The following is a 27,695-nucleotide window of genomic DNA, read 5'->3' on the forward strand; positions in this document are numbered from 1 at the left end:
CCTCTGATTCACTCAGGCCCTCAGGAGATGAACCCCAAGCACCCCTTAGGATTTTGATGTAGATGGTTTCAGGACCACACTTGAGAAACACTGGCTTTGATCATTAATGATCAGGAGACCATTCATGAAAACAGGAAGTCAGGGTGAGCTATGAAGAAAATGAATGCACTTAGGGTGGGATGTGGTAGGTAAGAGAGGTCTAGCCCAGAACTGGAATGGAAGATTCCTCGTTATTCTCTAATAGAAGCATTGATGGTCAGGCCAGTGAACTCTATGAAATAGCCTCACCCTTTTTGATGACCAGCCTGAATGTCACCCACACCCACACACTAGGAGTGCTATCCATCGGACAGCTCTGAATGAAGCCAGTGTCCTAACGTGGTAGGAATGAGGTTTGAACAGCCCCCCTAGGGGAAACCCAATGGAAACCAAACAGCACCCAATGGAAACATCCTTTGAGCCGTCGTCTTTCTGTGCTACTACTTTACGTATTTGTTTAGACATCTATACCCCTACTTTATTCCAAAAATATCAACAAGGGGAATTTTAACTTGACATCTTCGCAATATTAACTGCATAATGTACATTTTTCCAGGGAGAAGGTCCATGGCTTTCATCAAATTCTCAAAGGGGTTCAGGACCACAAAAGAGTTAAGAAGTACAGATTTTAGGACACTGAGAAGACTGTTGAACATAATTCCTAAGAATCCTCAATCCCTGATCCTCAATGATATTGGTTGAGAATGAGGGAGCATCAGAGGAGCAGGAAGCCGGCGGTGCCTGTCCCGAGTGTGTGTAGCGCTGTGTGGGAGGCTAGTTGAGCAACATTCCTCTCCTTAAGGGTGGGTGCCAGTGATTCAGGAGCCTCTCTGCCCTCAGGTGGCCTGTAGACAGGCACATACCGCAAACCCACATAAAGGATCTACTAAGCAAGACATAAGTAGCTCAGGAAGGCTCTAAGTATGTAAGAAGTGAGAAAGCTAAGGGTGAAACACTGGCCTTGGAACTGGACTCTCACAGAGCAAGCCATTAGGTTGCTGAGAGAAGGAAGACGAAACTCTCATGCGGGTTGCAGTCCAACATGGCAACCCTTGCAGCTCAATCCAACTCATAGAAATGGTGTCATCCTACTCTATTGAAACGGAAATTATTCAAAAGAAGTTCAGGAAAATCCTGAAGGAATCATTTAAAATAAAATTAATGTCCTTTACTTGGATCATGAGTGATCATGCCTTCCCTTGCTCAGAGGGGACACAGGAAGGAATGTGGAATTTGTTTTCTGCTATGTTACCTTTCTTTCTCTTTGATGGAAATGTTTTACATTCTGTAAATTGTTCTTCTAAAGGGAAGTCTGTTCCCCTTGTTTGTTAAAACTTGAAATTTGTGATACAACTAGTCATTTTCCTTGTTTGTTAACACTTGAAGTTTGTGATACAACTAGCCATTTTTATGCTATAGGCATGACGACCCAGACGGGATATGGTTTTATTTCAGGGGAGGAGGAACAATTATATGGACAAGGGTTGTAGAAATGTATTTGTGGCATTAAATTATTCATAGGTAATACTTTTATTGTATGTTACTATACAGCACTTGTAATACATGACCACAAGAGTGATACATTTGGGTAATATATTAAGTTCTAACTTCTTCCTGATGACCATAATTCATAGAATTATAGAGGAAGGTTAGTATCATTTGGAATGAAATAAGGGAGGAAAGTTGCTGGGATCAATAATGTTTCCAGAAATGTCGATGAAAGATTACACAGAACATTAACCTATAGTAGCAATGTGATTATTACATGGTTTACATGTGAGAAAATGCATTTTATTTTAAAGAAATAATCTATTGTGTCAACGGTTTCTAGAGTAAAAATCATTCACCAATAAAGACAGACCCAGTTGGAACACCTTTGTCTGCATTCAGGAGATGTCCATTCTGGGAGCAAGAACTGGCAAAGAAGTACTCCTACAAATTGGTAGGCTTACACACATGGGAGACACTAACTTTTTATGCCTCGGGCAGTAAATATTGTCTTATTTTGCCTGTGATCATAGTTGCACCAGAGTGAGTAATGTTTGCTGAGGACCAACATTTCCACCTGGGCTTGGTGATGGTTCCCAAATTCAGGTCTTCCCCTCTCGTCCTATAGAAAGGCTCCACCTGGGACCACTCTGTCATCTTCTAAAGTGAGGGCTTCCCATGACACAGAAGGGAACAGACATGTGAATTTTCTAGAAACTGGGACTGGGGAATATCAAGGGGGGTGATTGGGGCTGAGGGCAAAGGATGTCAGAGATCAGTGGCCTTTAGAGTGGGTGGTACAGACACCCACTGTGGAGTTATGACATCAAAATCATAGCTACATCAATTTTAGGGCAATAAGGTTTGCATTACTCCACATGAGGGAAAACTTGGCTTCTGTCAAATAGAAATTCCAATATGAGCAGCCTCTGGGACTTCAGAAAGGCCTTTGAGGAACAGTTCTTTCTTAAAGTGGCCTGAAAACTGAAATAATTGTCCATCTCCTTCCTAGATGGCCTTTCTTGCTGATGAATACTGCAACTATTGTCGAGACATTTTACAAAATGTGAGGAACCAAGCACTTGAGAGGGTAGGGTCGTATCTATAAAATACAAGCATTTATGACTCATTCTTAACCATTTTACTTGAAAAGACCCCTCAAGGGATGTCTAGTGGTAATTCATTGCACTGAAGGGCTTAGAATCCACCTGTTTTATAGTTAGTGAGTTCTTAAAGGTGATATTTTTATTCAGTTTAATCATTTGGAAATTTTCCAAGGTGCTAATATGTCTAACTTTATGCTTTAAATGTAATTCTTCTGGGTTTTTTTTAGATCCTAATTCCAGCTGATTTTGAATAAAGTAATATTACTATTCACTCTGAAATTTTCAATAATGCTAAAGAGCTATTTTATTGATCCATGCTAACTGAAAAAGAAGCAAAACTTTGAAGCTTTAGTGTTCTAAGTACTTCAGAATTGGGTGATAATAGTAATTCAGCGTGAGTACATTTAGTACTCACTCAGAGTAAAGCATAATAGTGAGGAAGGGACCAGGATGTCTTCAGAACGGCCCCCATCCTGGTAATGCAATGCTGTGAATATCCATCCACATTGGTTATCTATTATATTCCTTCTTTCCTTCATTCGCTCATCAATAGTAATTCAATTCTTACTGTGTGACCAGCAACATTTCTGGAACTAAGAAGGCATTCTCCATAAGGCTTGAGAGCTGATAGCCTGGTACTAAAAGGAACAATATAAGCCAATAAATAGGATACAATATGGCAAGTTCTAGAATAGCAGTGTAATTAGACTATCCTGGGTGCCCAGAGGAAAAGTAACAGAGAAGGCTGGGGAGTGCTCCCAAGAGGAGACCATGTGGCTGCAGACTCTAGTGGAAAAGCAGAGGTTCAATAGATTCAGAATGAGGTACAAAAGGGCTTCCAGGTAGAATCAATGACACAGGCCTGTGTCATGTCACAGGCACATGACAAAAATATGCTGTGACTATGACTAGATTTTATTACCTCTAAAGGAGAGAAGCCACATAGGAGGTGGGAAAATAGACTGCTGCTAGAAAGGGCCTCTTATGCCCTGTGAAGAATTCTGATTTATTAAGAAGACAGTGTGGGAGCAGTGACACAGATTGCCATATTGGAGCAGAGAGAATGGCAAGGAGGTTTTGTCATTGTCAAGGTGAGAAGTGATGAAAAATGTCAGAGCTGGAATGATGACAGTGATGTCACAGAGAAAGAGGGACAAATTAGAGAAATATTTCGGAAGCAAATGCAACAGGATTTGATGACTTTGGACTTGGGTGGTGAGGGAGTTGGCAGAGATGAGTCGATAGCTGCTGCTTCATTCAAATCCACCCACCCCAAAAGATCATGCTCCAAAGTTTCCAACCTGAGAGGAAAAGGATTAATATACCCCACTTGTTACACTATTGTGTTTTTTGTTAAATATTTAGTCTCTTTGGTGATGTCTTCTGTAGAATTCATGCCCCTGATAACAAGGTTTCAAATTAGGGGTTCATCATCAGGTAACCCAAGAGTTGGCCCTAACTTCCTTGGCAGCCTGCACAGTCTTGCTTGAAGTCACTGGCACATCCTGGTGTCCGGGTCATGATGCCTCTGAATACTTGAGCCTGCAGAAATTCCCAACAGTCAAGAGTCTTTGTGAGTGGGCAACTCAGATTGGCCACCTGGTTCAATCATGGCATCTGAAAAGTTCACATGGGGGAAAAAATAAAGGAAAGGAAGGAAACTTCCATTTTGTTCCTCAACAAAAGTTTTCCACATCAGTCTTTAAAGAAGGCTCCTGAGTAGAATGACACCAGGCCCTTTGGATGACAATCCTTAGGTGAATTCTAACTCAATGTCAAGCGGGAAGCGTCTTTGATTACATACTGGTACTTCTCTTTCAGAGCTAAAAAATAATGGAGGGATCAGTCAGTCAATGTTCATTCTAAACTCTGCTCTATGCTCCTCTGGCCATTTCCTCGTCCTGTTATAATCAGCAGGAGCCCCCTTGTGGTTACAATAGCTTTCCTTCCCAAAAATCTTCCTCATGAAAATATGTTCCACGTTATCCCATCCAACTGGATAGACTAAGTTTTACATTAACTGGAATGAAGTCCATGGCTTTATCATTTGGGACTGATTAAGTATATAGAGGGATTAGTCTCACCGGGCACAAAATCAGTTTCCAGAGATGTGTTCCGTTCCTTACCACAGGTGGAGGACTTGCTTACTTCCTTCTGGAAATCTCTGCAGCAAGATACAGTGGTGCTTATGTCATTGCCTGATGTGTGCCAGCTCTTTAAATGCTACGACGTACAGATGTACAAGGTAGGAAGATGTTTGTTTGAGTCACTGCTTTGTACCTTTCCAGGAATTGATACCAAATGCTGGGGTTAGAACTGCAGCCCTCCCTCTCTGCAATGTCCGTGGACTTCAGGGCCTCTGAGGAGTGAATGGCGGGGTTGATGGACCATCAGCCTTTGGATCTTTTCCTAAAGTTCAGCTTTACTTTTTTAATTCCATGAGAATCTAAGTTACCTCATGTAAAGAAAAAGCCAATACACATGGTGGCCTATAGTTCCAGTGACCGGGGAACCCCGAACTGAGTCAAAGTTCTTTCTCCGGTAATTTCAACAAAAGAAGCCTTTTTTAAAAAAATGAGTAATTGGAATAATTGTTTTGGAGTATACAGAACTGCCAGGGATTTTGTTTGCTTGTTTTTTGTTTGTTTTTGTTTTTGTTTTTTTTTAAGATTTTATTGGGGAAGGGGAACAGGACTTTATTGGGGAACAGTGTGTACTTCCAGGACTTTTTTCCAAGTCAAGTTGTTGTCCTTCAATGTTAGTTGTGGAGGGTGCCATTCAACTTCAAGTTGTTGTCCCTTTCAGTCTTAGTTGTGGAAGTGCGCCTCAGCTCCAGGTCCAGTTGCCGTTTCTAGTTGCAGGGGGCACAGCCCACCATCCCTTGCGGGACTCGAGGAATTGAACCGGCAACCTTGTGGTTGAGAGCCCACTGGCCCATGTGGGAATCGAACCGGCAGCCTTCAGAGTTAGGAGCATGGAGCTCCAACCGCCTGAGCCACCGGGCCGGCCCCTGTTTGCTTGTTTTTAAACTCTATCTCTACAGTGATTATTATAGTTTAGGGATCAGTTACAATTTCACCACAGTTTCTGTGGTGAAAACGTGTTCTCTTTAAGGTAGTCGTGAACCTTTACGTTTTATTTTGTTACTTTTTAGGAAACAAACTAGCGCTTCTAAGTTTTTAATACAGTGGTTGAAATCCAGGGCCTGGGTTCAGCTTAAACTTTTGGTTGGACCCATCTAGTTTTGGCCAATACCACGTTTTTTAGAATTTTGAATCATCTATCAATATTAGATCTTTGAAAAAACTTCAAATCCGACCACACGCATAGTGGCGAGGGCTGCGTGTGGCTGTCCCCTCAAACCCGGTGGGGCCTTTGCTCTGAGTTTGTGGCACATGTGACCTTTGGCTACTTGTAACTAGAGGGCACCTGCCCTGGTGAACAGTCACGGTGTCTTGACATTTTTGTTGTAGGGGATTGAGGACGTCCTCCTTCACGATTTTCTGGAAGATGTTTCTATTCAGTACCTGAAATCTATCCGGTTATTTAGTAAGAAATTTAAGCTGTGGCTGCTTCATGCTTTGGAAGGTTTTCCAGCCCTTTTACAGGTCTCCAAACTCAAAGGTAGGTTTTAATGGGAAACTAAATTCTGTGAGAGTAGATGCGAAACCTGACTTTCAGGCTGGCTGCACCTCTCAGCTGCATAACGCGTACTCCCCCTTGTGCATGAACACAGTCCACAAGGCCTGTCCTGCTCAGTACTTGTGGCGTTTTCTTTAGTGCCGATAATGGATTCTGGTGCTGATCCATCACACCCTTTTACTGATTCCCCTTTATGAATCATAACGTGGACTGTGGACAGGTCCAAGGGGTTAGAGGAGTAGAAAAGGTGCCTGAGGGTTGTGAAGGCTGGGAGAACAGGGCCGGTGCCTCCTGCACACCTTTCTTCTTTAACCAGCTACCGGAGGGGTGTCCGCAGTCCTCACTCCTTGCCCCTCGAGCAGGACTGACCTGGGCTCCGGTGCCAGATCCTTCCACCTCTCTGTGCTCTTTGGGGCCTCCCAAAAGGCTTCAAAGAATATTGCTTCCCCCTGAGAAATTCCTCCCATGTCCTTAACTTTCTCACACCTCTGGGGCCACCAGGTCATTCACACCTTTGTGGTCGCAGTCTCTCTGCTGACTTTCGAGAATGCTTTTTCTTTCTATCTGGCTGCCAGGTTATAGTCTCTAAATATGACTTTCACTGGGCTGCCTGTCTGCTCAGGGCCTCCAGTGGCTTCCGTTAAACCCCCGCACATACCTGCTGTGTGGGTACCATGTTTTATGGCCCTGGAAATAGCCTTTGTGTGTGTGTTTCCGTTATTGCCTAGAACTCTTTCCAATGCCCCGTCCACAGCAGGATCCTCGTCTTCTTGGGCCAGCTCAGGGCCACTGCCATGACCAGGCCCTCCCAGTTATCTCCCTGTACTTCTGTAGGTCTTGCTTTCTGTGCACATTTTCTGCTGGTTTCTCAGACTGCCTACAGAATAGGAACACGACTAATGTCACTCACAATCCCTGCACGCCTGGCTGTGTTCAGCCTCATACTGGGAATCTTGATCCAGTTTGACCCACTTGGAAATTTTCACGTGGCCAGGCTGGGCCCATGGGCCTTGGTGGTTGCCAGCCTAGAAGGCAGCAGGGAGGGGACACTGCAGAGAGAGAGAGTGGGGTCTGGGACTTGCTGTGACAGGGGAGAAGAAGCCCCACTTCAGTTTTCCTGGGGTCACTTTACCACCTGCCCTCATTCAAGCCCTTGGTTTCCCTCTGTCCCTCCTCGAGGCCACATCAGCAAGCTTCCTACTTCGTTGATGATCCTGGATCCAGCTCGGCACACTCTCCTCCACACCCGGAGATCATTCTAAAACAGTGATTTGATCAACTCACCTTCCATGCCCCTGCTGCCTGGAGGCTCCACGCGTCTTCACTGTGCAACGTCACCCACTGCTTGGCCTCTGGCCCCATTCCCCAAAGGACCCGCCCTCATGCTCCCCAGCAGCACAAGGCTGGTTGGCCCCACAGAGACCCCTATTGCTGCTACTCTGTGCGCCTAGACAGCCTTCCCCACCCCATTCCCTTGGCTAACTCCTAATTTATACGTTCAAGCCAGATGGAATGCCACCTTTTAAGTGACGCTGTCTCCAATAGCTGCTTCCAAACAGGCCTCGCCCTGCCCTACACCCCTACTCTCTCCTGCCCTGAGCTCTCACCTTGCCAGGGGGCACTTACCTTGCTGTTGGGAAGTTGTTTGCATACCCGGTGACCCATCCTCAGAGGGTGAGCCCCTTGAGGGTAGACGTTGCCCTCATTTGCCCGACAATTCAGCAAACATTTATGGGGCAAACCCTGCCCTCGGAAATATTTGTCACATGAAAAAATTAACACATTCAAGGGGAGAGTGCCCTTCTTTTTTTGTTTTCTCTTCTCATCCTTTCCTTTCCTTTGGTCATTTTCTGAGGAGAGCACTTGGCTGGCAACCACACGGGCCCATGGGCCCAGCCTGGCCAACTGAAAATTTCTAAGGGGGTCAAACTGCATCAAGATTCCCAGCATGAGTAGAGATGAGAAAGTGGAGGGGACTCGGGTGGCATTCCATCTGGGCAAAAATCCTAAACTCCTCTGAGCAGACATGTCAGATGCCAGGATTACATAATTTGTCTGGCATGGGTAGGGGTATTTTAGTCAAGTTGCCTCTCCTGGAATCTCCTAGCCATTCGGGAAAGGGTCCACGGGCAGTGGGAAGACGCGGCTGTGTGGAGGCCAAGCTGTGTGGAAGCAGCCTGGGCAGCTGTGCCTCCGGAGGCCCACACGGGCATCTCCTGTCAGTGCCTTGTTTTCCCCACTTGAGAATGTGAGAATATAGCGCTATAGTATCAATAATGGCTGTGTGTATTGTTCTCAACAGAAGTTACCGTGTTTGTCAAAAGACTAAGAAGGAAGATATACCTTTCCAATATGGCAAAGGTAGGTTTCCAGCCACGAGACAGGAGGGAACAAAGCAGTTTCCTGAAGTGAAAGCTGAAAGCTCCAAGTATCCCCTCAGAGCAAGGAGGCCATTTCCACCCACGTGGAGGGCAGAGAGCAGATAGGCGGTCCTTGCTGGCCACTGGCTGTGCAAGCCTGGGGGGCCCCAAACTCCCAGCAATAAGCCCACCCTCTCCTTCCCTCCTCGGAAAGGCCCCAGACACCAGCTCTCCATGCAGGAGAGAATGCAAGGTGAGCAGGTCAGCAGTCTAACGTTCCAGAGGCAGACTCTATAGATGGGCCAGCAGGGCAGCCAGTGTCAGAGGTGAAAGAGCCCCGTAGCAGAGCCTGGGAGAGACAGACAGAGACCTTCCCCATGTGCATGGTCTGTAGATCGTGTCCAGGCTGCCGGCTTCCTCAGCTCTGACCTTTTCTCTCCTGGGTTGATCATGTCACTTCAGTGTTAGAGGCAGACAGGGAAGCGCTGAGGAAAAGGTTATATAATGCCAGTACGTGGGCCCCTCAGGAATCTGTCCCGAAATCCTGTGGGCACCAGGTCAGGACAGCTGGGGCCTGTCACTCTGTTCCAAATCAGTCCCAGCTTGGGGGAGCTCAGGTGGGCCTTCCTCTTAACTGTCTCCATCCTTCCAGCACAAAACTCTCCCTAGACTCCGAGTTCCTGGGGCTTGTTTTCCCATCATGTGCTCACAGCCCGTCCAGCATGTTTGCATTCCTGACTGGGTCAACCAGTGAGGAGCAGCAGCAACACCATCTCAGCTCATCTTGCGTGGCCAGCCCCTGCTCTGCATCTTATCTTTACACTTCCTGTCACCCGGGAAAGTGCCCTCAGTTTCCTCTTCTGCAAAATGGAGTTGGCTCTAGTGCCTATGCCTCAGGCTGGTGTGCACTTGCTTGTACTATGAACCCCGAAAATATGAAGGACTGGATTGTCCCCATTGGACAGCTGGGACTAAATACCTTGTCCAAGCTTCCCAAGAGGAGAGGACAGATATAGCTTCTGAATTCCTGCAGCCACCCTCCAAAATCAGTCGAGACTGTTTCTTTTCCAAAACCACAATGTCCTCACAGACCCGCAATCTCCCACGGTTTTCCTCTCTAGAGTAATTCAGGCTTGTTGAGTGGGGCGCAGAGAACAAGAAACAGGGAGAGGAACAGCCATGGGGTCACATCTGCTTGTGAGCAGAAGCATTCTAAATGTTGATTTTCAGAAAGGCAGTTTTAGAATGTGTGAAATTCGAACATTTTCGTTGTCACTGAGGATTTCATTTTAATGGGTAATACCGCAACCCACTTTACTTTCTTCCCAACAACAAAAAATCTTGGTAATTTGGAGGGGGTGGGATTAGGCAAAAGTAAAACGACAAGATTGAATTAAATATTATGCTTCCCCATTGTCTTCAGACTATGAGAATGGTGTTGGAAAATAACAGGAGAGTCAACATTCTGAAGTCGGATCTGCGTGCTATCATGGATATTTCTAAGAGAGCCCGGCCAGGTAACCTGAGCAGCGCAGACGACCTGGAGAAGGACGCAGAGATAAAATGTAATCTTCCTTCTGCAGCTTGCTTTATTGGAGTGCCTGGTATATATTGGGGGCTGACACAGCCGGCACTAATTTAGGAATTTCTTAATAGAGAAATTTACTCTTTGATGTTATCATTTATCTGCTCCTGCAGGGGGCGAGGAATGAACCCAGAGAACCATTTCCAGGGCTTACCCAAGTGTCCTCCAGGCAATCAGGGCCGACATATGTGTTTGTTGAGTGAATAAATGAGCAGATGAGTGTGGTTGCTGCTTGACAATAATTTTTCTGGAAAGCAACCTGGAGTGCTCCTTTGGGGAGAAAAAAACACTTCTGCATCATCTTGTACCTGCACAGATTCTTCTGTCCCACCTGAATTGGATTGAGTTAGCTCTCTGCCCTGCCAGATTCTGCTGGCACTACTGCTAGCATCAGCAAGTATTATTTTGCACAACGTGAAGTTTAACCTTGGTGCTTTTACTGTATTTCCCTACTTTACAAACAAGTGATGTTACGCATGTGGGTATGCTTGCCTTTGCTGTCTGATCATTGTGATTAGTTTTCAAGGAAAAAAAAAATCCCTCTTCCACAAAGAACTTGACAAGCTGGCTGACAGTTTGTTACCTTCCCAGGAGGCGAAAGTAGGGAGAGAAGGAGCTCTCACACTCAGGGGGAGAACGTGGGAGCTGTTTCCAGGGGGCAGCTGCAGAACGCTTACGCCCCTCCCCAGTCTCTGGGTCTGAGGCTTGCTGAGAGGGGGCTGTGAGCACGGCGCTTCCATTTCTGCCCTTTCCAGATGTGCCCGCCCACCAGGATGCCCCAGGAAGGCCTAGCAGCGTCATCCTCGCGGGCCTAACCCCGTCCTGGTGCACACACCTGAGCATGAACCGCCTCCCCAGTACCCGTGAGCTCCATCAGGGGCCAGCTATGGCCTATTCATCTTGGTTCACCCAACACAGAGCTGGCATAGGGTAGCATTTCAGTATTTCATGACTAGATGGACACATGGATTCAGCAAGACCTAAAAGTATCACAGATTATCCTGTCCTCTTCCTTTGACCTTGAAGTAAGGCTGATTTTGGCTGGGTTGTAGCAGTTATTGAAATATTGAAATAGGTCCCCTCTTGTTGATAAGCAGCCTCTGCCCCTCCTTGCCACCCTTCCCATCCCACGCTACTGTCCCTTGATTATCTCCCCTGCTTCTATTGCTATCCCAGCATCTCCTCTCCTAGATACTCCCCTTCTAACCAAACCAACAACTACAAGGTGAACACCTAAGCCAGCAAGCTTCAGAGCTGTGGACAGCAATGAGCCCAAAGGGCCCCCTCCTGGCCTACTGGCTCCCCCAGAAATCCCAGGTGGTTGCCCAAACCCTGCTCTTGCCCCCAGCCTGAGCCCAGGGAGCCCCAGGAAAGCATGAGGCCTCTCCCCGAGGTGCCCGGCAGGCTGCCTGCCAGCCTACCCAGGGCTCCTATGTACCTGCTGGCATCCTTGGGTGTCCTTCCAGGAGGGCACAGAGCCAGAAGGGAGCTTCGCCTGCGGGCTGCCACTGCTGACACCTGGCAGGCGAATGTTCGGGGTGTTTCTGTGAAAGCTTTCGGGTGAATCCTGACCAAGCCTCAGTCAAGCCACAGCAACCTCCTGGGTTTTCTAAACTCTGCCTGGTACCCAGCGGCACCCAAAAAGGTGGGGAGGCCAAAGGCTGTTCATTTGCTCTCCATTCTGCCCGGTAGACCCAAGTCCCCAGGTCACACACTCTGGGGCTCCACCCTTCCCGCCTGTACTGAGTCTGTAACCCCAGGCAGGACACTGAACATCCCTTAACAGCTTTGATGTTTACCATCAGTTAATAAACCAACTCTAATGAAAATGGCAAGGATGGGTGAGGTCATGTCTGTATCATGCAATGAGCTCATCTGAAGCCGGGTTCTATGTAATTAGAAGGTGTAGTTATTATTTTGAAATATTTCTTTCCATTTCAACAAGTGGCAGAGGTGGTTCCTAGGAGGCAACACCACATAACTCTGAACTAGACGACCGCAGAGGTGACAAATGCGGCCTTAGAATGCATCCTTTGTGTTCAAAAGGAGTGTGAGGCCACAGGCAGTGCTTTTGAACTATTGTTCAGGTGCTGTCCCCTAGGTTACCTAGTACACAAACACCTACGGGAAAATTCTGATGCCTTGCTAGCAATCTTTTTATTTTTTTTCTTTATAGGCTTAAGCAGTTTAATTTCTTTGCTGGGGACATCGACAGACCTCAGTGTTTTCCTGAATTGTCTGTCTTCGAATCTCCAAGCATTTGTCTTCCAGGTACAAAACCATAATTTTTTTTGAAGGGAAGAAGTGGTTGTTGTTCATTCTTGCTACATGGTGGCACCGAGGGTCCAAGACCTGGTGGAATGCACAAGAGTTTTCTCTGGCCAGAAATGTGTCAAGGCTGGTGTGGGGATAAAGGGCAGAGAAGTGGTGTCTCACTCCTGCAGCAAGGCAGGAATCAGAGGCTGGCACATGCGGGAGGTGTGTGTGTGCAGGTGAGTGCACGTGTACAGGTGAGCGTGTGTGCTCAGGGGAGAGTGTGTGTGCAGGGCAGCGTGTCTATGCAGGTGAGGTTGAGTGAGTGTACGTGCAGGTGAGTGCACACGTGCAGGTGAGCAGGTGGTGAGCGTGTGTGTGCACCAAGCGAGAGTGTATAGGAAAAGGAGCGGTTTTGTCTGGATGGGGAGAACAGTACTTGCCTGGGTGTTTCGCAGAAACGTCCCAGCAAAGTGTCGGGCTTGATTTCAGAAAATCAAAACTGCATAGGTGTTGGATGTGGGTGGATTTCGTCCTTCTGGTCAACATGCCACGTGGGAGTTACTTGAACAGGGTCCTTTGGCTTGACTGTCAGCATCACCTGTGTCAGCAGTCACACTTCCAGGGCTGAGAATGCCATCGGAGGAAGCCATGGCACCCTGGCCCCGTGGGCCCAGCACATGGGTGAGAGGTGCCGGAGCTGTGCACTAACACAGGCAGTGTGGGCCCCCCACCTTTGTGGCATTGTCGTCTGCAGGCTGAGGCCGTTGGGAAAGGCCTTGATAAGGGGTGGGATTTAAAATGGGACGTGAAGCATGGAGAGGATGAAAATCAGCTGAGGAAGGCACATGATATTCGTGAGAGAGAATGGTGTGGGCACAGTGAGCAGCCGGAAGAATGGAGGACCTGTTTAGGGAAGAAGGACTAGACACGTCTGGAGCAGAGAGCAGAGACTTGGAGGCGTGGCAGTGGGAAGGGGCTTCGGGTGCTTCCTGCGTTAGGCCTCGGTCACATTTCTTTCTCTCCCTTTCCCACTCTTTCTGGCTTTATCCCTATGCCTGTCCTCACAGTGGAGGAGAAAGAGCAGAAATAATAACTGGGTCCACAAAGACTGCAGGGGGCATTGGGGTCACAGACCTCATAGAGATGAACCAGAAAACTCCTCAGGAAGGAGCTGGATAGCCTGTTCCAACCCTTGGCAAGTGTCTGTTTCCATTCTTTGCTTCTTGAAAATAATCCTTGCATATTCTGTATGGTGTTTCTTCCTCCTCGCTGGTCTTCAGCAAAGCTTCTCGGTAACAGTGGGAATGTGACTGCAGTTGCATTGTTGCCAAGACACGTGCTCGTTGGCTAGGTCATCATGGACCGAACCTTTCAGTCCTCTCACTCAGCCTCTAACTTCACCAAGCTGACCCCCGAAACCCTGAACACCAGCCCTGCCACGCAGCAGCCGACAGACATGTACCCCATTTTAGACCATGTAACGTGTAACGCTATGTGTTTCCCAAGTCTCTATCATCGTATCTTCAGCCTTCACACATGAGGCATGGTAGAAAAAGGGTAGAAAATTTTGTAACCGCATGCCTTTGAAGGGCTTGTTTTTATAAAACGGCTTGGCTGATTGGGGAAAAAAAAAAAAACAGGCCGTTGTCAACAAAATACTCAGACTGTTAAAATGTAAACCCTTGGGTTTGTCAGAGATGACGAATGGCTTCAGTTGTTGGCATCTGGCAGCGTGCTGGAAGAGGACACGTTCGGCTGTGTCATGTGTTTCGTTCCCCGGTTCTCTCCCCCTCCCCCGCCCCGTTCTCGTGCAGTTCGTGCCCAAGAGAAGTTCTAAACAGAGGACCCTGAAGTGCCACACTGGTGGGGAGCAGAGGAAGGCTCAATAATGTTTCTCATTCATGTCTGAACGTTTGTGCAGAGAGCGTCGATCACCCAGAGCTACTTGTCGGGATGCTTTTAGAAAGTATCCTTGTGTTGTTGAACACGGGGGTTCCTTCCAAGGGCCCCATTTCAGATGATCAGAAACACCAGCCCAGGTGGTCAGAAGTTGTGGGGGGAGGATAATGCTACTGAGGCGAGTTCCCGTGCACCCAAAGCCCAGGGCGATCGTGGGGGTGGTGGGGGTGGTGGGGAGGGGGCTTTTGGTGCAGGCAGAAGGGAAGAGAAGCCAAGATGAGAAAGGGCATTTCGTCATTTCTAGCCAGTCTCCACATCTCTTCCTCAGAGACTTGCGCTGAGCCAGCGGGTGGTCCACAGGCGTATGATGAGACTTAGGGAAGCTTCAGGGCCATCCATCCCAACATGTGCATGTGAAATTCACATGACTCCATTGGTTCCTAAATCATCTAAAGGGTGGCCCAAGGCCACTCTCAATCTACATGGGGGTTTCTTTGTCTACATATCGAGGCGTCTCACTTTAGTGCCACTCAGGCTGTCAGATGACCTCGGCTCCACTGGACAGGCAGGTGGGATCTTCCAGTCCTCAGATCATTTACGTGGCACAGTGACCAGCTTTGTACTTGCCAAAATCAGCACCATTAGTTCATTATTAAGCGATTCCGTGCCACATTTCCATAATATCAGACTTGGCAAGGATAAAATGGCCACTGACCCTCTCGATAGCAACTGCCAAGTAGACTTCAGTGAGCCTGACTCTGCAGGGCTTCTCTGTCACACTTCACAAGTGACCTCTTTTCCAAAATTGTGTGTGATTTGGAAAAAAAAAAAAAAAAGTAGGCCAGTTCTCCATCTCCTTTCTCCTCCCTGCCAATTTCAAAGGGTTCTGCCCTGAAATTGTCTCCACGGGAGATGAAGCAAGACCAGAAATGGGCCAGGGGGCCACTGCCTCCATTGTCACCTTATCATTTCTTCTTCTCCTTTGGCCCACTGGAAAATGTTTGTGCCTGACAAATACGTGCCTTTGAAAGCATGTTTCTCTTCATTGTGTCATTAATCCCGGCATTGTTTCCCCCACAAAATGTAACAGCCAAGCAGAAGCAAAGAGGAGTTCACCAAATTGGCCGCCAGCTTTCAGCTAAGATGGAATTTCCTTCTCACCGCCGTGAGCAAAGCCCTGACCCTCTGCCACAGAGACAGTTTTGGTAAGTCAGAGAATACCAAACATTTGCGTTCTCCGTTTAAAATGCTATGAAAGCGTAAGGAGTTTCCACTCATCTGCCACGAGTTAATGCCCCATTCCGTGTTGCTACTATGTAGACTCCACTCATCTTCTTTTAACCTTTTTATGTAAAATACAGCATAGACACAAAAACCACATAAAACCATAATCACTTTTTTTTAATGGCAACATAAGGGTCCATCAGATAGTTGGACCACGCTTCCCTTGCCCATTCCTCATGGTTGGATATGTAGGAAGCCTCCCTTTGTTTTTGAATTGTGTGCTTTGGGGCGTTTTGAGAAAAGCACCATGGGAGACCACTGAGATGGAGAAAAAATAGGTTCTTTGGAGCACCCCAATGAACTTGCAGGAAAAACAATTGCTGTCGTCACCAATGTATGCACATGGTGGAAAGAGTGAACTAGTACACTTTGCAAACTTTTGGGTCAAAGACATGGTCTTTCCCTGTCAGGGAAGGTCACACCTGTCACCTCTGTGGCACAGATGCAGCATAGCAGAGTTGTAGGAAGGGAAGGTCGCCAGCCCCATGGAAAGGATCGTTCATCTCAACAGACATTTATTGACCCTACAAAGTCACAGGCACCTTTCCATCCCGCAGTGGAAAGACCAAGTCTTCTCACCTATGAACTTACATGTCAATCGCGTGAGGAGCCCTGCTCCAGAGGGCGGCCAGATGCCCTCACAGTGGTAGGCAGAGCAAGGGAGAGAAGACAAGCCTCACTTTAGGTCCGTTTTGCAAACACCCTGGAGCTCTTTCGAAGGTTGCTGCTCTATAGGTGACAATCGTTGGTAGTGAGGCCCTCCCCTTTAGGGAAGTCCAAAATGACTCTACTGTATGCTAATGCTCCCCCAGACCGAAGTGACAGCAGATTCATGTGTAGTCATAAGAAGAGCTCAGCCCTGTGTTGTTGCTTTTCCCTGTCTACTTTCTCTGGACCTCCATATGAAGTCAAAGTATTCACACAAAGTATTCACACAGTTTTTCCTCTTCACATGGACCATGGTTTCCAAGACTGAAGAGGCCCAGAGCTGTTGGTCAGGCTCAGTCTGGACCAGGTCATGCCATCCCACCAAGCCAATATCTTTCACTGCAGGTCCATCAAAGAATAATGAACATTGTAAATGGCTTTGAAATGGACAAAAAGATTACCCGAAGTGGGTCAAAGGCTTTGAAGTGGGCAAAAAGGTTCAGCACACCCTTCTGAGTTATCTCCACCTTTTGTGGTCTTTGAGTTATTTTACAACCCTGTGCCTTGTATCAAACTGGTAATAATGCAAACTGGTAATAATTCCTCCCCCGGAATGCAAACTCCTAGTGTCAGGTGGATGCAATTGATGACCCATCCCACACCAGATGAGTTTTAAGTTCCCTTCTGTGGCTCAGGCTATTTAGCTCTCTGTGCTTTCTGTCCAAAAGCTGCCTTACTGGGGTGCTCTGGATATGGAATGCCACATGCGGGATGGACCCTGCCCAAGACCCTTCAGGGTCATTTATAGAAGTGAAGCTCTAATCCGCAGGAGTTGAAAGCTCCAGAACAGTTGTTAATTCCACAGTGATCTGTTTATTCGTCCATCTGTCTATCTAATTATGCATTAATTTTATTTCAATGTAGGCTCCTGGCATCTGTTTCATTTGCTGCTTTTGGAATATGTGATTCATATACTGCAGTCATGCATAGACGAGGAAGAGGAGAAAGACGACATGGGAAATCTCAAGGAGATGCTACCAGATGACCAGTCTCCTGTCCAGCCAGACCAGGCACCTTTCCACAGTCCAAAGTCTTCATCATCTCAGGAATATGGAAGCCCGAGTGTGGATCCACCCCGGATGATGCTGAAACACGAGAGCCAGAGCCGCTGTGCCGTTGGTGTGAGCAGAGTGGTTCTCAGAGTCCTGGGGTTCCTAGTGGACACGGCTACAGGCAATAAGGTATAGAAACTGGGACCCCAACTTCCACAAGTTTTTTCAAGGGCAATAAGAACTACGGGGTGATTAGGAAACCCATAAAGACTCCATTTTCCCAACAACAATACAGGATTCTAGAGGCATCTTTGCTTTAGGTCATTTTGCCAGGAGTGATTATAATAGCTTATCTGTTGATCACCAGTCAGCTTAGGTTTGGGGTGCATTGATACGAGCTTGGCAGGATTAGAGACACAGAATATGTGCATGGCCTTGGTCTTGCCTTCCCAGACCCTTCCTGGGTTAGGCTAACTAAGCAATAGATGACCACTAGCCATTACACTAAGTGGTATGCACTGAAAATGCCTCTGGCATGCAAAGAAGGGAAACATTGAATGGTCTGAATAGTAAGGATTTTGAAAAAATAGAATTGGGGTACATCTTGAAAGATATAAAATTAAGAATTTCTATTTATCCAACACCTATTCTATTCTATACCCTTTATACACATTATTTCTGAAGCCATACAAGCCTACACAGTATCTATTCTGATCATTTTCACGCCTTTCATGAGAAAACTGAGACTCAGGGAAGCTACGTGGCTTGCACAAAAATCACACAGCAAGTAAACAGTGGAACAGAGAGTAAATAGTGGGCTGCCTGATCTCAAGTCCATCCTTCTCCCACAACACGAGTCAGAGGAAGGTGGTCCGTGCCCCAGGGAGTAGGACACAAGTTGGAGAGGTCAGAGGTGGGGCCTTGAGGCTAGGAAGAGGAGCCAGACAGAAGCAACAGAAACACCACGGCTGAGGCTGGGGGAGTGGCTGGTTTAAAAAAAAAAAATCTTGACCCTTGTCTCGGTACTAATTTCTAAAAGTTCTATACCTGTGTCTGGAAGTTTACCACTTTACATGGTCCTTCTTTTGCAGGCCTGAGTTCCCCTTCTGAGGGGATGAGTTGTGCTTGGCAGGAGGCCATTAAAAGCAGGGCGTGGCTCTCGACCTGCGTTACTGATGGTCCTGGCCATGAGTTGAGTCACAGCCTGAAACCATTCATGGCCTACAACCCTCAAAACAACCAGAACCTTCCAGGGACCTCTCCTTCCTGAACAAACCTTCATTCCAAGTTCTCCAGGGTGCAGAGAACCTGGACCACCTGCTATTGAGCATGTCATGCAGGGTGTCAGGCGGGGTCTCTGGTCCCGCTCCCCACCTAAGAACGCAGGATATGATGAGGCCAAAAAGGAACACCCACAGAGCCACAGATAGGGGTGTCACACCACTGTATTCTCACTGGCGGCTGGGTTGGAGACACAGGAAGCAGGAGTGACACTATCTACAACCTGCTGTCCATTTCTCTCTACCAACCAATCTCACTTGCTAGCTACAATCTGCCATGCTAACTGCAATCCGCTCTTGCTAGCTCAGCCACTGTCGCATCCAGCGCAACACAGGCAGTGAGTGAACGAGAAGGGGTGGCGAAGGGTTAAGAAAGAAACAGAAATCAAGAAAGTTTTGAAACAGGGGCCCAGGCTCTCCCAGCCTCAGAGGACTGGATCGGGCCCCCTTGTGGCTTTTATTGATGTACACAAGGAAGTAGCATTGTTTTCTCCACAGTCTATGCGTCTCATACATCATACTAGAAAACTGATTCAAACCAATCACCCTTGCCAGCAAACAGCCAGAATCGAAAGTCCCATGATGTCTTAACAGTTGTGATATGTGCCTCCCCAGGGACAAACCTTTATGCTGAAACTTATTGATAAGAATGGAAGGAGAACTGATGTTATCACATCCTTGACTCACTTCCCAAGCAGGTTGTGGGAAGGAATATAGCCACATAGGCAAAAGTTCTCCTTAGTCAGGGGAAGGTGGGGGCTATGCCCACCTCCATGGACCCCGTGAGTTCTCCTGGTGGTCCCCACGCAACTGTGCCTGGCTTGGGTTTTTCCTTCCATGGGGAATCTTACCTGTCATTGACTGACCAGCCATCTTTTGGGCCAAACAGAGACATGAAGTGTAAGCACAAAGGTGAAGCAAAGTCCCTGAAAGGAACAGTCTCACAGACTCTTCTTTCTTCAGGGGTAGGCACAAGGGGACAGACGGTTAGGCTGCTGCATGACAATAAGCCACCATCTTCTTGCTAGCCCCCATTTGCTGCTAGCATAGCCAAGGCAGTTAGTTATATTAGTGGCCAATAGCTAACTGGTTATAACTGACGGCCAACTAGCCACACCTGATGGCCATCCAATCACAGTTGATGGCCATTTACCACCTGAGCCAGCACCTTTCCACGTGAGGCCGAGAGCCTGGAAACTGCACTCCTGGCTCTGTCCCCACAGAGCCCTGCTCCAAAAAGACACTATGCTGGACAAAAATAACCTGGACAGGAGCAATGGAAATGCATCTCCCAGGTTTACAAAAGCTCTGTCTGTGTTTGGTCTTACCTTGCAATAGTAGATTTCATATATCTAGCTGCCTTCAGTGACCTTGTAGATTCAGACGTGTGTTTGTAAAGAAGAAACTCGCCTCCTCTGTGAGTGTGTATGTGAAGCAGACGTGACTGATGAGGCCTGAAATAGTGAAATACTGACCCCAAATCAGGGGCCCAAAGGCTGGTGGAGGCTGGGCCTCCTTAGAAGAGGAACAGCTTGGGGCAGTTAAGGCACCACACTCTAGCTGGTGCTTCTGGGCTGTTGGCTGAGAGAAGGCTCAGTTAGATCTGCAGACAGGACCTGGTGGCCCCGGGCTATGTCCAGGAGACTGTCTCTCCCTCCCCCCCCCCCACCCTCTGGAGAATATACCCCATCCCGGCAGCAGGGCCCTGCAAAGGCTAGCCAGTGGGAAGCTCAGGCTGAATGCACTCTGGAACATTCTGTGCAGCCCTAGCAAGATAAGCATTTGTGCTGGACATTCAGCTCCAAGTGTGCAGATCTCTCTGCTCACTGGCTAGGGTGAGAGTAGGATGGTAAACAATTTGACATGCCCCTTGGTTACCAAGGTAACTGGGAGTAATCTTTTCCCTCGTCGGGCCACCACTGGAAGTGGGTGGCTAACAGACACTGATGAGCTTCCAGTGCTGGGCATTTACATGCATCATTTCAGCAACCCAACAAGATGGTGTTAGCATTGCCCCCATTTCTAAGAGAGCATAACTGAGGCTCATGAGGGGTTGAGTAATATTCCCAAGGTCACCTTGCTGATAATTGGCAGAGCAGGGATTCAAACTTCCATAGATCTCCTTGTGAGACTTTCCTTTCTAGTCCCCTCTCTCTCCTCAAAGGTACTACCATGTGCTTTAATTCCAAAAGCAGTGAGTTGGGAGTAAATGAAAAATATTATCAAGTCTGATTGTTTGGGGAAATAAGTGGGCAGTTTTGGTACATAACTTTCTGGGTTCAAATTCTACATCTTACACTTATTAGCTGAGAACCTTGGGCAAGTTGCTTAATTTATCTAGTCCTCAGTCTCCTTATCTACATAACAGGAATAATAATATCTAATTCCATAGGGCCATTATTAAACAAGTTAACCGTTATTCTTAGGAAATAAAATTCTTAGAACATTAGCAAATACCCAAAACCACTAGTCGTCATTATTATGTCTCCAACAAAATATCCTAATCTGAGCACCCTTCTATAACACTGTCTACCCAATGCCCTAGCAACTCTGGAGTTCATTGTAATGGGGTTTGACCTACAGTCGTGCACCAAACAACGACATTTTGGTCAATGATGGACCACATGCATCTATGATGGTGGTCCCATCAGATTATAATGGAGTTGAAAAATTCCTATTGCTTAATGATGCCGTAGCCCTTGTAAAATCATAGCACAAAGCATTGCTCACGTGTTTGTAGTGATGCTGGCGTGAACAAACCTACTGCCAGTCGTGTGAAAGTCTAGCATATACATTATGTACAGCACATAATGCTTGATGATAATAAATGACTCTGTTACTAGGTTAGGTATTACCATACTATACTTTTCATCGTTATTTTAGAGTATATTCTTTCTACTTGCAACAAAGTTTTCTGTAAAACAGCATGCCGTGTTACGCCAGCAGCAACCTCATACGTCTCCAGTTTACCCATCTCTTGATTGCATCACTTTCTCTTGTGCTGGATTGAATCCTGTGTTGTTTCGTTCAGGAACATGCTGTACAGGCTCGTAGCCCAGGAGCAGTCGGCTAGACCACACACCCTAGGTGTGCAGTGGGCTGGACCATCATTCCTCAGAACGTATCCCTGCAGTTAAGCGACGTATGACTGTATATTTAGTTGGTGGAAACAAGAGAGAAGATATTAAATACTTAATTGAACTACAGAATAAAGCAGTACAAGCAGACAAATGTCAGATAATCCAAAGTAATATGCATTAGAGATTAATTAAACCTTCTGTTGGCGAATGCCTGCTGAATTCACTATAATGATTTAAACAATCTAACACCAAAAAGTTACGCTCATCTAATTTTCCTTGCATTCATTATTCAGCATTGCACTCATCATCAACAGAAAAGCACGCCCTGTGCCGCATGTGCACTCGTCTGCCTCGAATGAATCCCCCACCCCCATGCAGCTGCACATCTGTGTGAGCCTCATTCTCTGATCAATTTATCACAGCCTGGCACCTACGGTAAGAACTGAAGGCAGCATTCTGACTGCTACACCCATCTGTCACTCTTCTACAGTCTAGCAGTGTTCAAAAAAAAGTAAGATGCCAAGGCATGTTTAAAACAAAAGCAAAACACTATACTGATATTAAATAAAGACCACTCTTTTTAAAAACATGCTACACAGTTTTCACATTCTGTCATGTACTCAGGGATTAAAGCATAGCAAAACTATTTAAAAAACAATAAGTGACTCGTCAACTAGAGTGTAAAGGTGAAGACAATTGTTTTTTGAGAGAGAAGAAAAACATCTTTTCCTTGGGGGTGTCATGTTTATTATGGAATTTAGAGAGAGAGGGTGAGAAATGTAGTTCCATTAGCCTTGTTTTTGAGGTTATCTTGTACACATCTTTGTCCAAATAATTAGCTTATTGGGGGTTTATTGATGGAATCAGACCAAGAAAATATATGTCTATTGGTTTTTGAAAGTAATCATGTACAAGGATTTTCCAATCTTCCAAGTACCCTGTAGCGAAGGGAAGAGTAATGGTGTGTTACCCGGGTCTCTCTGATAAGAACACTTGCGTGGACAAGTCACATGACTTATTTGAGAGCTGGCACTTCAACTAACCCCAGCCTCTGTGAGTCCCTCAAATCTATTACTACCCAACCAAGTGTCAATTTAATCAGTGATTGTTTTCACAGATTTTCCCTCCTTATCTACTGGTGTATTTGATGGATGATGGAGGGAGAGTCTGTTTGAGAACTTGAGCCAATTGCAACAGCTCAGAACTGACGAGAATGCAGGATTGGTATCCATCTAGAAGGCAGCCAAAATGATCAGCACTACAGCCCACAGAGACCCATGGATATTGCACGGGCTCCCTCTTGATTTTCCCACCTGAGCCGGGCTCTCCCATGTCTTTAATGGGAGAGTGTTGTTTTGCAGTCAGTGCCTCACAAACAGCTATAGGCTTCCCACTCCTTTTCCTAAAGAAAACCCACCTGCTCCCACTCCCCATGGCCTCTTTCTCTTGCACCCTCCCGAACGGAGATCCTTTCCATGAAGTCCTCACCAGACCCTGAGCATTCCTCTGAGAAATTGGGAAGAAATGCATGAGCTTCCCGTTGTCGTCCCAAGGTGGGGGCAAGGGCATGGTGGAAGAATTCAAGCGGTGGGTCCTGCAGAGTGTAACTTTTTCCTTTTATCTTTTGCTTTTCAATATTTCCCCGTTGCAGCTCATCCAGGTATTGTTGGAAGACAAGGCCACAGAAAGCACCGTCAAACTCAGTCTTCCTGTAGGACAAGAAACGCTTGTCACGCTAGAAGATGGACAAACATTTGTGATTCATGTCTCAGATGTACCCCAAAGGTCTGGAAATATTTATTTCAGAGAAAGCAATGCTAATAAGTAAGATTTATTTGAATAGGACATGAGAAAGCATAGATTCTCATTCTTAAAAATACATTAAATGCTAAAACTTTTGTATTGATAAGAAAGAAGATTTTTTTTTAAAAGAAGATTTTATGTACATAATAGAGGTAGCATTGTCTGTTCTATGTTTATGTGTATTTCAAAGAATTGGCTTTAATGGAATGTATAAACTGATTTGGAGTATAATTTTTGCCTCTGTTGCTTTTCTTTGGGGATTTCCAAGGACTTCTATTTGGGGACTTAACAGAAGAGAAATTTGAGAAATTTTGGGGGGAATAAAGAAATGGATACGTCTCCAAAGAAAGATAAAGTTTGAAGCATGCAAACTGATGCAAGCAGTAAAAGGCCAATGGTAATATATTTTTTTCTTCCCTTAGTAGTGCCCCAATCAAAATAGAATTTGTAGAAAAATGCCCCCAGGCAGTGAAGTACAGAAAAGAAAAGAAAGAAAAAAATGATAGCACTGTTTGACTTACTCACTGGCCCACTAAACCATCCCGACTTTCTTTGCTTTGCCATTACAGCTTCCTTAAAGGGAGGTACAATTTTGAATCCAACAATGTCTGAACAAATGAGGATGACCTGCTTTGAATCACTTTTTACTCATCTCTTTGCAGCAAAATCCTAAAAAAATGTTGAAACTAAGATCATTGTTAAACCAGATCCATTTATATGTAACTGGTTATAACATTTAAAAGGAATTTTAACAATTCATGCTAACATGATTTTTGGTACAAGTAGAAATAACGGAGGATATTTTATTGATCTCATATTTTACATAAGAAATGAATTAAATTTCCCTAAATGCTTGGAAATTTTAAAGAAACATAAGAATGACATATCAGTAGATTCATTAAGAATTATAGGTCTTTATGGTTTAAAAAAGTAATCATATTTCAGAGCCCTTTACCACTACATTTAATACATTATCTCATTTCTTAGGCTCTCTGGGAGCAGTTATTTATTAAAGCACAACACAAGAGGTATTCCTTTGCTCAGTGACATTGCATATTTATCTGCTCACATGTAAGGAAACAGGTGGTGGACTGACTGCAGGAACAAAGGCAACGATAAGATTTATCATTCTGGGAAGAGTGACTTTTGTTTGCATATTGGGGGTAAACTGATTAGCAGAGAGCTAGCTAGCAGAGGGCATTCTGTCCTTGAAAAGGCCAACCAGGTTTACGAAAGAAACTGTAATTGTTTATCTATGGGGTTAGAAGTTAGGATAGGAAAAGAGGATGGATAGAGTAACAGACAGAGGTAGAAGAGGCTCCTGGGACCCTCATAGTGTTCCAATTCTTGGTCTGCGGGGTGGCCAGACAGTGTATTCCCTTGTGAAAATGTGTCACAAAGCTGACACTATGACTTGACTACTTTTCGGCATGTTATGTGTGAACATGTATTTTTAAAACTAGAAGGCATTGCATGCATTATGGGGGTTGTATTGGAAGTTCCTGGTGGAAGAAGGGACAAGGAGCTGTCATGCGGGGTCTCTGGTCCCGCTCCCCACACAAGAACGCAGCATATGGTGAGGCCAAAAAGGAACACCCACGGAGCCAGAGATAGGGCAGTCATACCACTATATTCTCGCTGGCACCTGGGCGAGACACAGGAAGTAGGATCCATACGATCCGCAATCCACCATCCACACTTGCTAACCACACTTGCTAGCCCCAATCCACAGTCCGCTTCTCTGCCAACCAACCAACCCCCTTGCCAGCTCAGCCACAGCAGTTATATTAGTGGCTAATGGCTAACCGGTAACAGCTGATGGCCACCCAGCCACAGCAGATGGCCATCTGATTACAGCTGACGGCCATGTAATAACCGAGCCACCACCTTTCCGCGTGAGGCCAAGAGCCTGGAAACTGCTCTCTGGGATTCTGTTCTCACAGAAGCACACAGAGAAAGTGAGTGGGTTTGAAAAGGTTCCAGGGCCAAGGAGCACTGGGGTGAGATCGGAACCGCACCTGCCACCTGCGTCTTTGTTTTTCCCTCAGCCTCCTTGCTGAGCCGAGGGGGCAGGAGGCTGAGCAACCACAGGCTTCAAGTCCTAACAGTTTTCAGCAAGAAGTGAGAAGCTTCTATCTTTAATAAAGTTTGACGTTTTTATTAATACAATGGACACTTGAATTACTAGCAGAGATGGTTCTCATGATTGAAAACTGGTGGTCTTCTCTCATTTGACAGCGAGCACCAATATGAACAGGAACTCTCCCTCTAGCCCCGCCCCCAAACTTGGATTTTATCGAAGAGCCAGAAATAATCCACAGGAAGTTTTCTGCTTGCAGCATCTATCAGTTCACCGTTGCAGCATTACAAACTAAGCCTTAATGACCTAGCACAGCCACCATTTATTTATTATTCCTCCCCAGGTCACAGGTTGCTTGGATGGTCCTGCTGATTGGGACTGGATTTGGCGAACCTCAGCTGGGTTCACTCAGCCATCTGCAGTCCCTGGCAGGCTCGTTGGGGACTGGCTGATCTAGGATGGCCTCTGCTGGGATGGCCTGGCTCTTGGCTGGGTGGTCCCACATGCCTCCAGCAGGCTAGCCTGTACAGTGTTCTTATGGCAGAGGTGGGGACCAAGAGAGCGGAAGTGGAAACACACAAGCACATTTTCATGCCTCCACTTGTGACAGTATATTCCTGTGCCATTGGCCAAAGCAAAGTGGACACGTTAAGTGGTGTGGATACCCAGAGGTGTCACACAATCAGAGTCATCGATTTCAATCTACGTTATCAAGTTCAACTCAATATAATGTTTAAATTATTATTCCAAATGTTCTGTTAGGGAGACAGTCTTCCAGAAGACATGACCTGCTCAAGGTCAGTCACCCAGGCAGCATCAACACAGATTCCACAACCAACCCCCCCACACACACCCCCGGCATCATCCCCTGTGACATTGTTACAGCACTGGCCATCCATGCAACCTAACTTGACATGAGACATAAACATTTGATCCTCAATTATGCATCAAGGCAACAGTATTTTCTGAAACAGTAATCTGAAATAGAAGTAATAACGAGATCTTGTTCCAACAGAAGTCTCCCCAGGACACATCACTGTTGTCAATGGAGTTCTTACAGCAAGAGAAGCACACCAATCTTTTCTTTATGGTAATAATAGCTATATCCACATAGATCTTGGAACATAAATTTTCACTCACGATGATGTGAATGGAAGCCAACTAACATTCTGGCAGTAGACAGATTTTCCGAAAACAGATATTTGGTCAAAATGGTACAGCAATATGTTCCAAAAATTAAGTATTTGTCATGTATTTATTCTTTTACTCAGTAGTCTTTAAGCATTGAGGATCATCAGTGAACAAAACAGGCAAATCCCTGCTCTTAGCTTACATTCCTGATAGAAGACCAGCACTGAATTAATCAACAAATAAAAACCTAAGATTTTAGGTGGTGGTTACTATTATAAGTGAGGAAGATGAGAGCAACGGCAATGCAAGGTTTGCAAGCAACGTCTCTCTCACAAGGCATAATTTGAAAAGAGATCAGAAGAAAGTGTGGGGAGCAGGGAGGGGCGGAAGGGCAGGTGCCAGAGTCTTCCAGAAGGCTGGGAGTATGAATCAGAGAAGTGGAGCAGCATGACCAGGAAGCTCCATGCCCCCTTAACGTTAATGGCCATGAATTTTAAACAACTGAGAGTTTCAAAATCACTGGTATCCAGCAATATACCAGGCTCATTGATTTGAACCAATTCGTCAGGTGAAAACAACTAACATGTTGGAAAAAATATAAAACATCTTCTTAAAAGCATCAAAAAGCTGGCATGGTAGAAAAAGAATCTCCGGGTAAAAATCACAGAGAAAGTGGGATATAAGGGAGATAAACTAAGCACCACGCCTACTTTTTCTGGTCCACGCGACTTTGAGCTTCACATTTTATGACTTCTTAGGGTAAAGAGGGAAGTAGTCAAATACCAGACTCACCCAGGGTGGGGAGTCTAACAGCAGATCTCATAAATGGGAACACCCAAAGGGCTTCTCATTCCAGGTAAGGATGAATCAGAAATAATGTGCTCAGGAGATGCCAGCGGAAGTCACTGAATAGATCAGGGTGCGGGAAAAGCTGTCACTCTCCCTTCTCCGTTTCTCCCAGT

General features: G+C 46.1%; 1 protein-coding gene across 1 annotated transcript in view; it reads left to right on the top strand.

Moving 5' to 3' along the window:
- RFX8 (regulatory factor X8) overlaps positions 1 to 23,547 on the top strand; it is a 49,789-nt gene extending 26,242 nt beyond the window's left edge. Inside the window, exons 5-14 of the mRNA XM_033125374.1 lie at positions 1,871 to 1,981; positions 2,540 to 2,617; positions 4,765 to 4,878; positions 6,107 to 6,257; positions 8,578 to 8,636; positions 10,059 to 10,200; positions 12,397 to 12,491; positions 15,466 to 15,580; positions 17,232 to 17,548; positions 23,371 to 23,547. Of these exons, the coding sequence (XP_032981265.1) occupies positions 1,871 to 1,981; positions 2,540 to 2,617; positions 4,765 to 4,878; positions 6,107 to 6,257; positions 8,578 to 8,636; positions 10,059 to 10,200; positions 12,397 to 12,491; positions 15,466 to 15,580; positions 17,232 to 17,548; positions 23,371 to 23,547 (1,359 nt within the window). The remainder of the gene's footprint in view (positions 1 to 1,870; positions 1,982 to 2,539; positions 2,618 to 4,764; positions 4,879 to 6,106; positions 6,258 to 8,577; positions 8,637 to 10,058; positions 10,201 to 12,396; positions 12,492 to 15,465; positions 15,581 to 17,231; positions 17,549 to 23,370) is intronic.
- Positions 23,548 to 27,695: the final 4,148 nt, after the last annotated feature.

Source organism: Rhinolophus ferrumequinum, chromosome 13, assembly GCF_004115265.2.
Source record: "Rhinolophus ferrumequinum isolate MPI-CBG mRhiFer1 chromosome 13, mRhiFer1_v1.p, whole genome shotgun sequence".
NCBI classification, from domain to species: Eukaryota; Metazoa; Chordata; class Mammalia; order Chiroptera; family Rhinolophidae; genus Rhinolophus; species Rhinolophus ferrumequinum.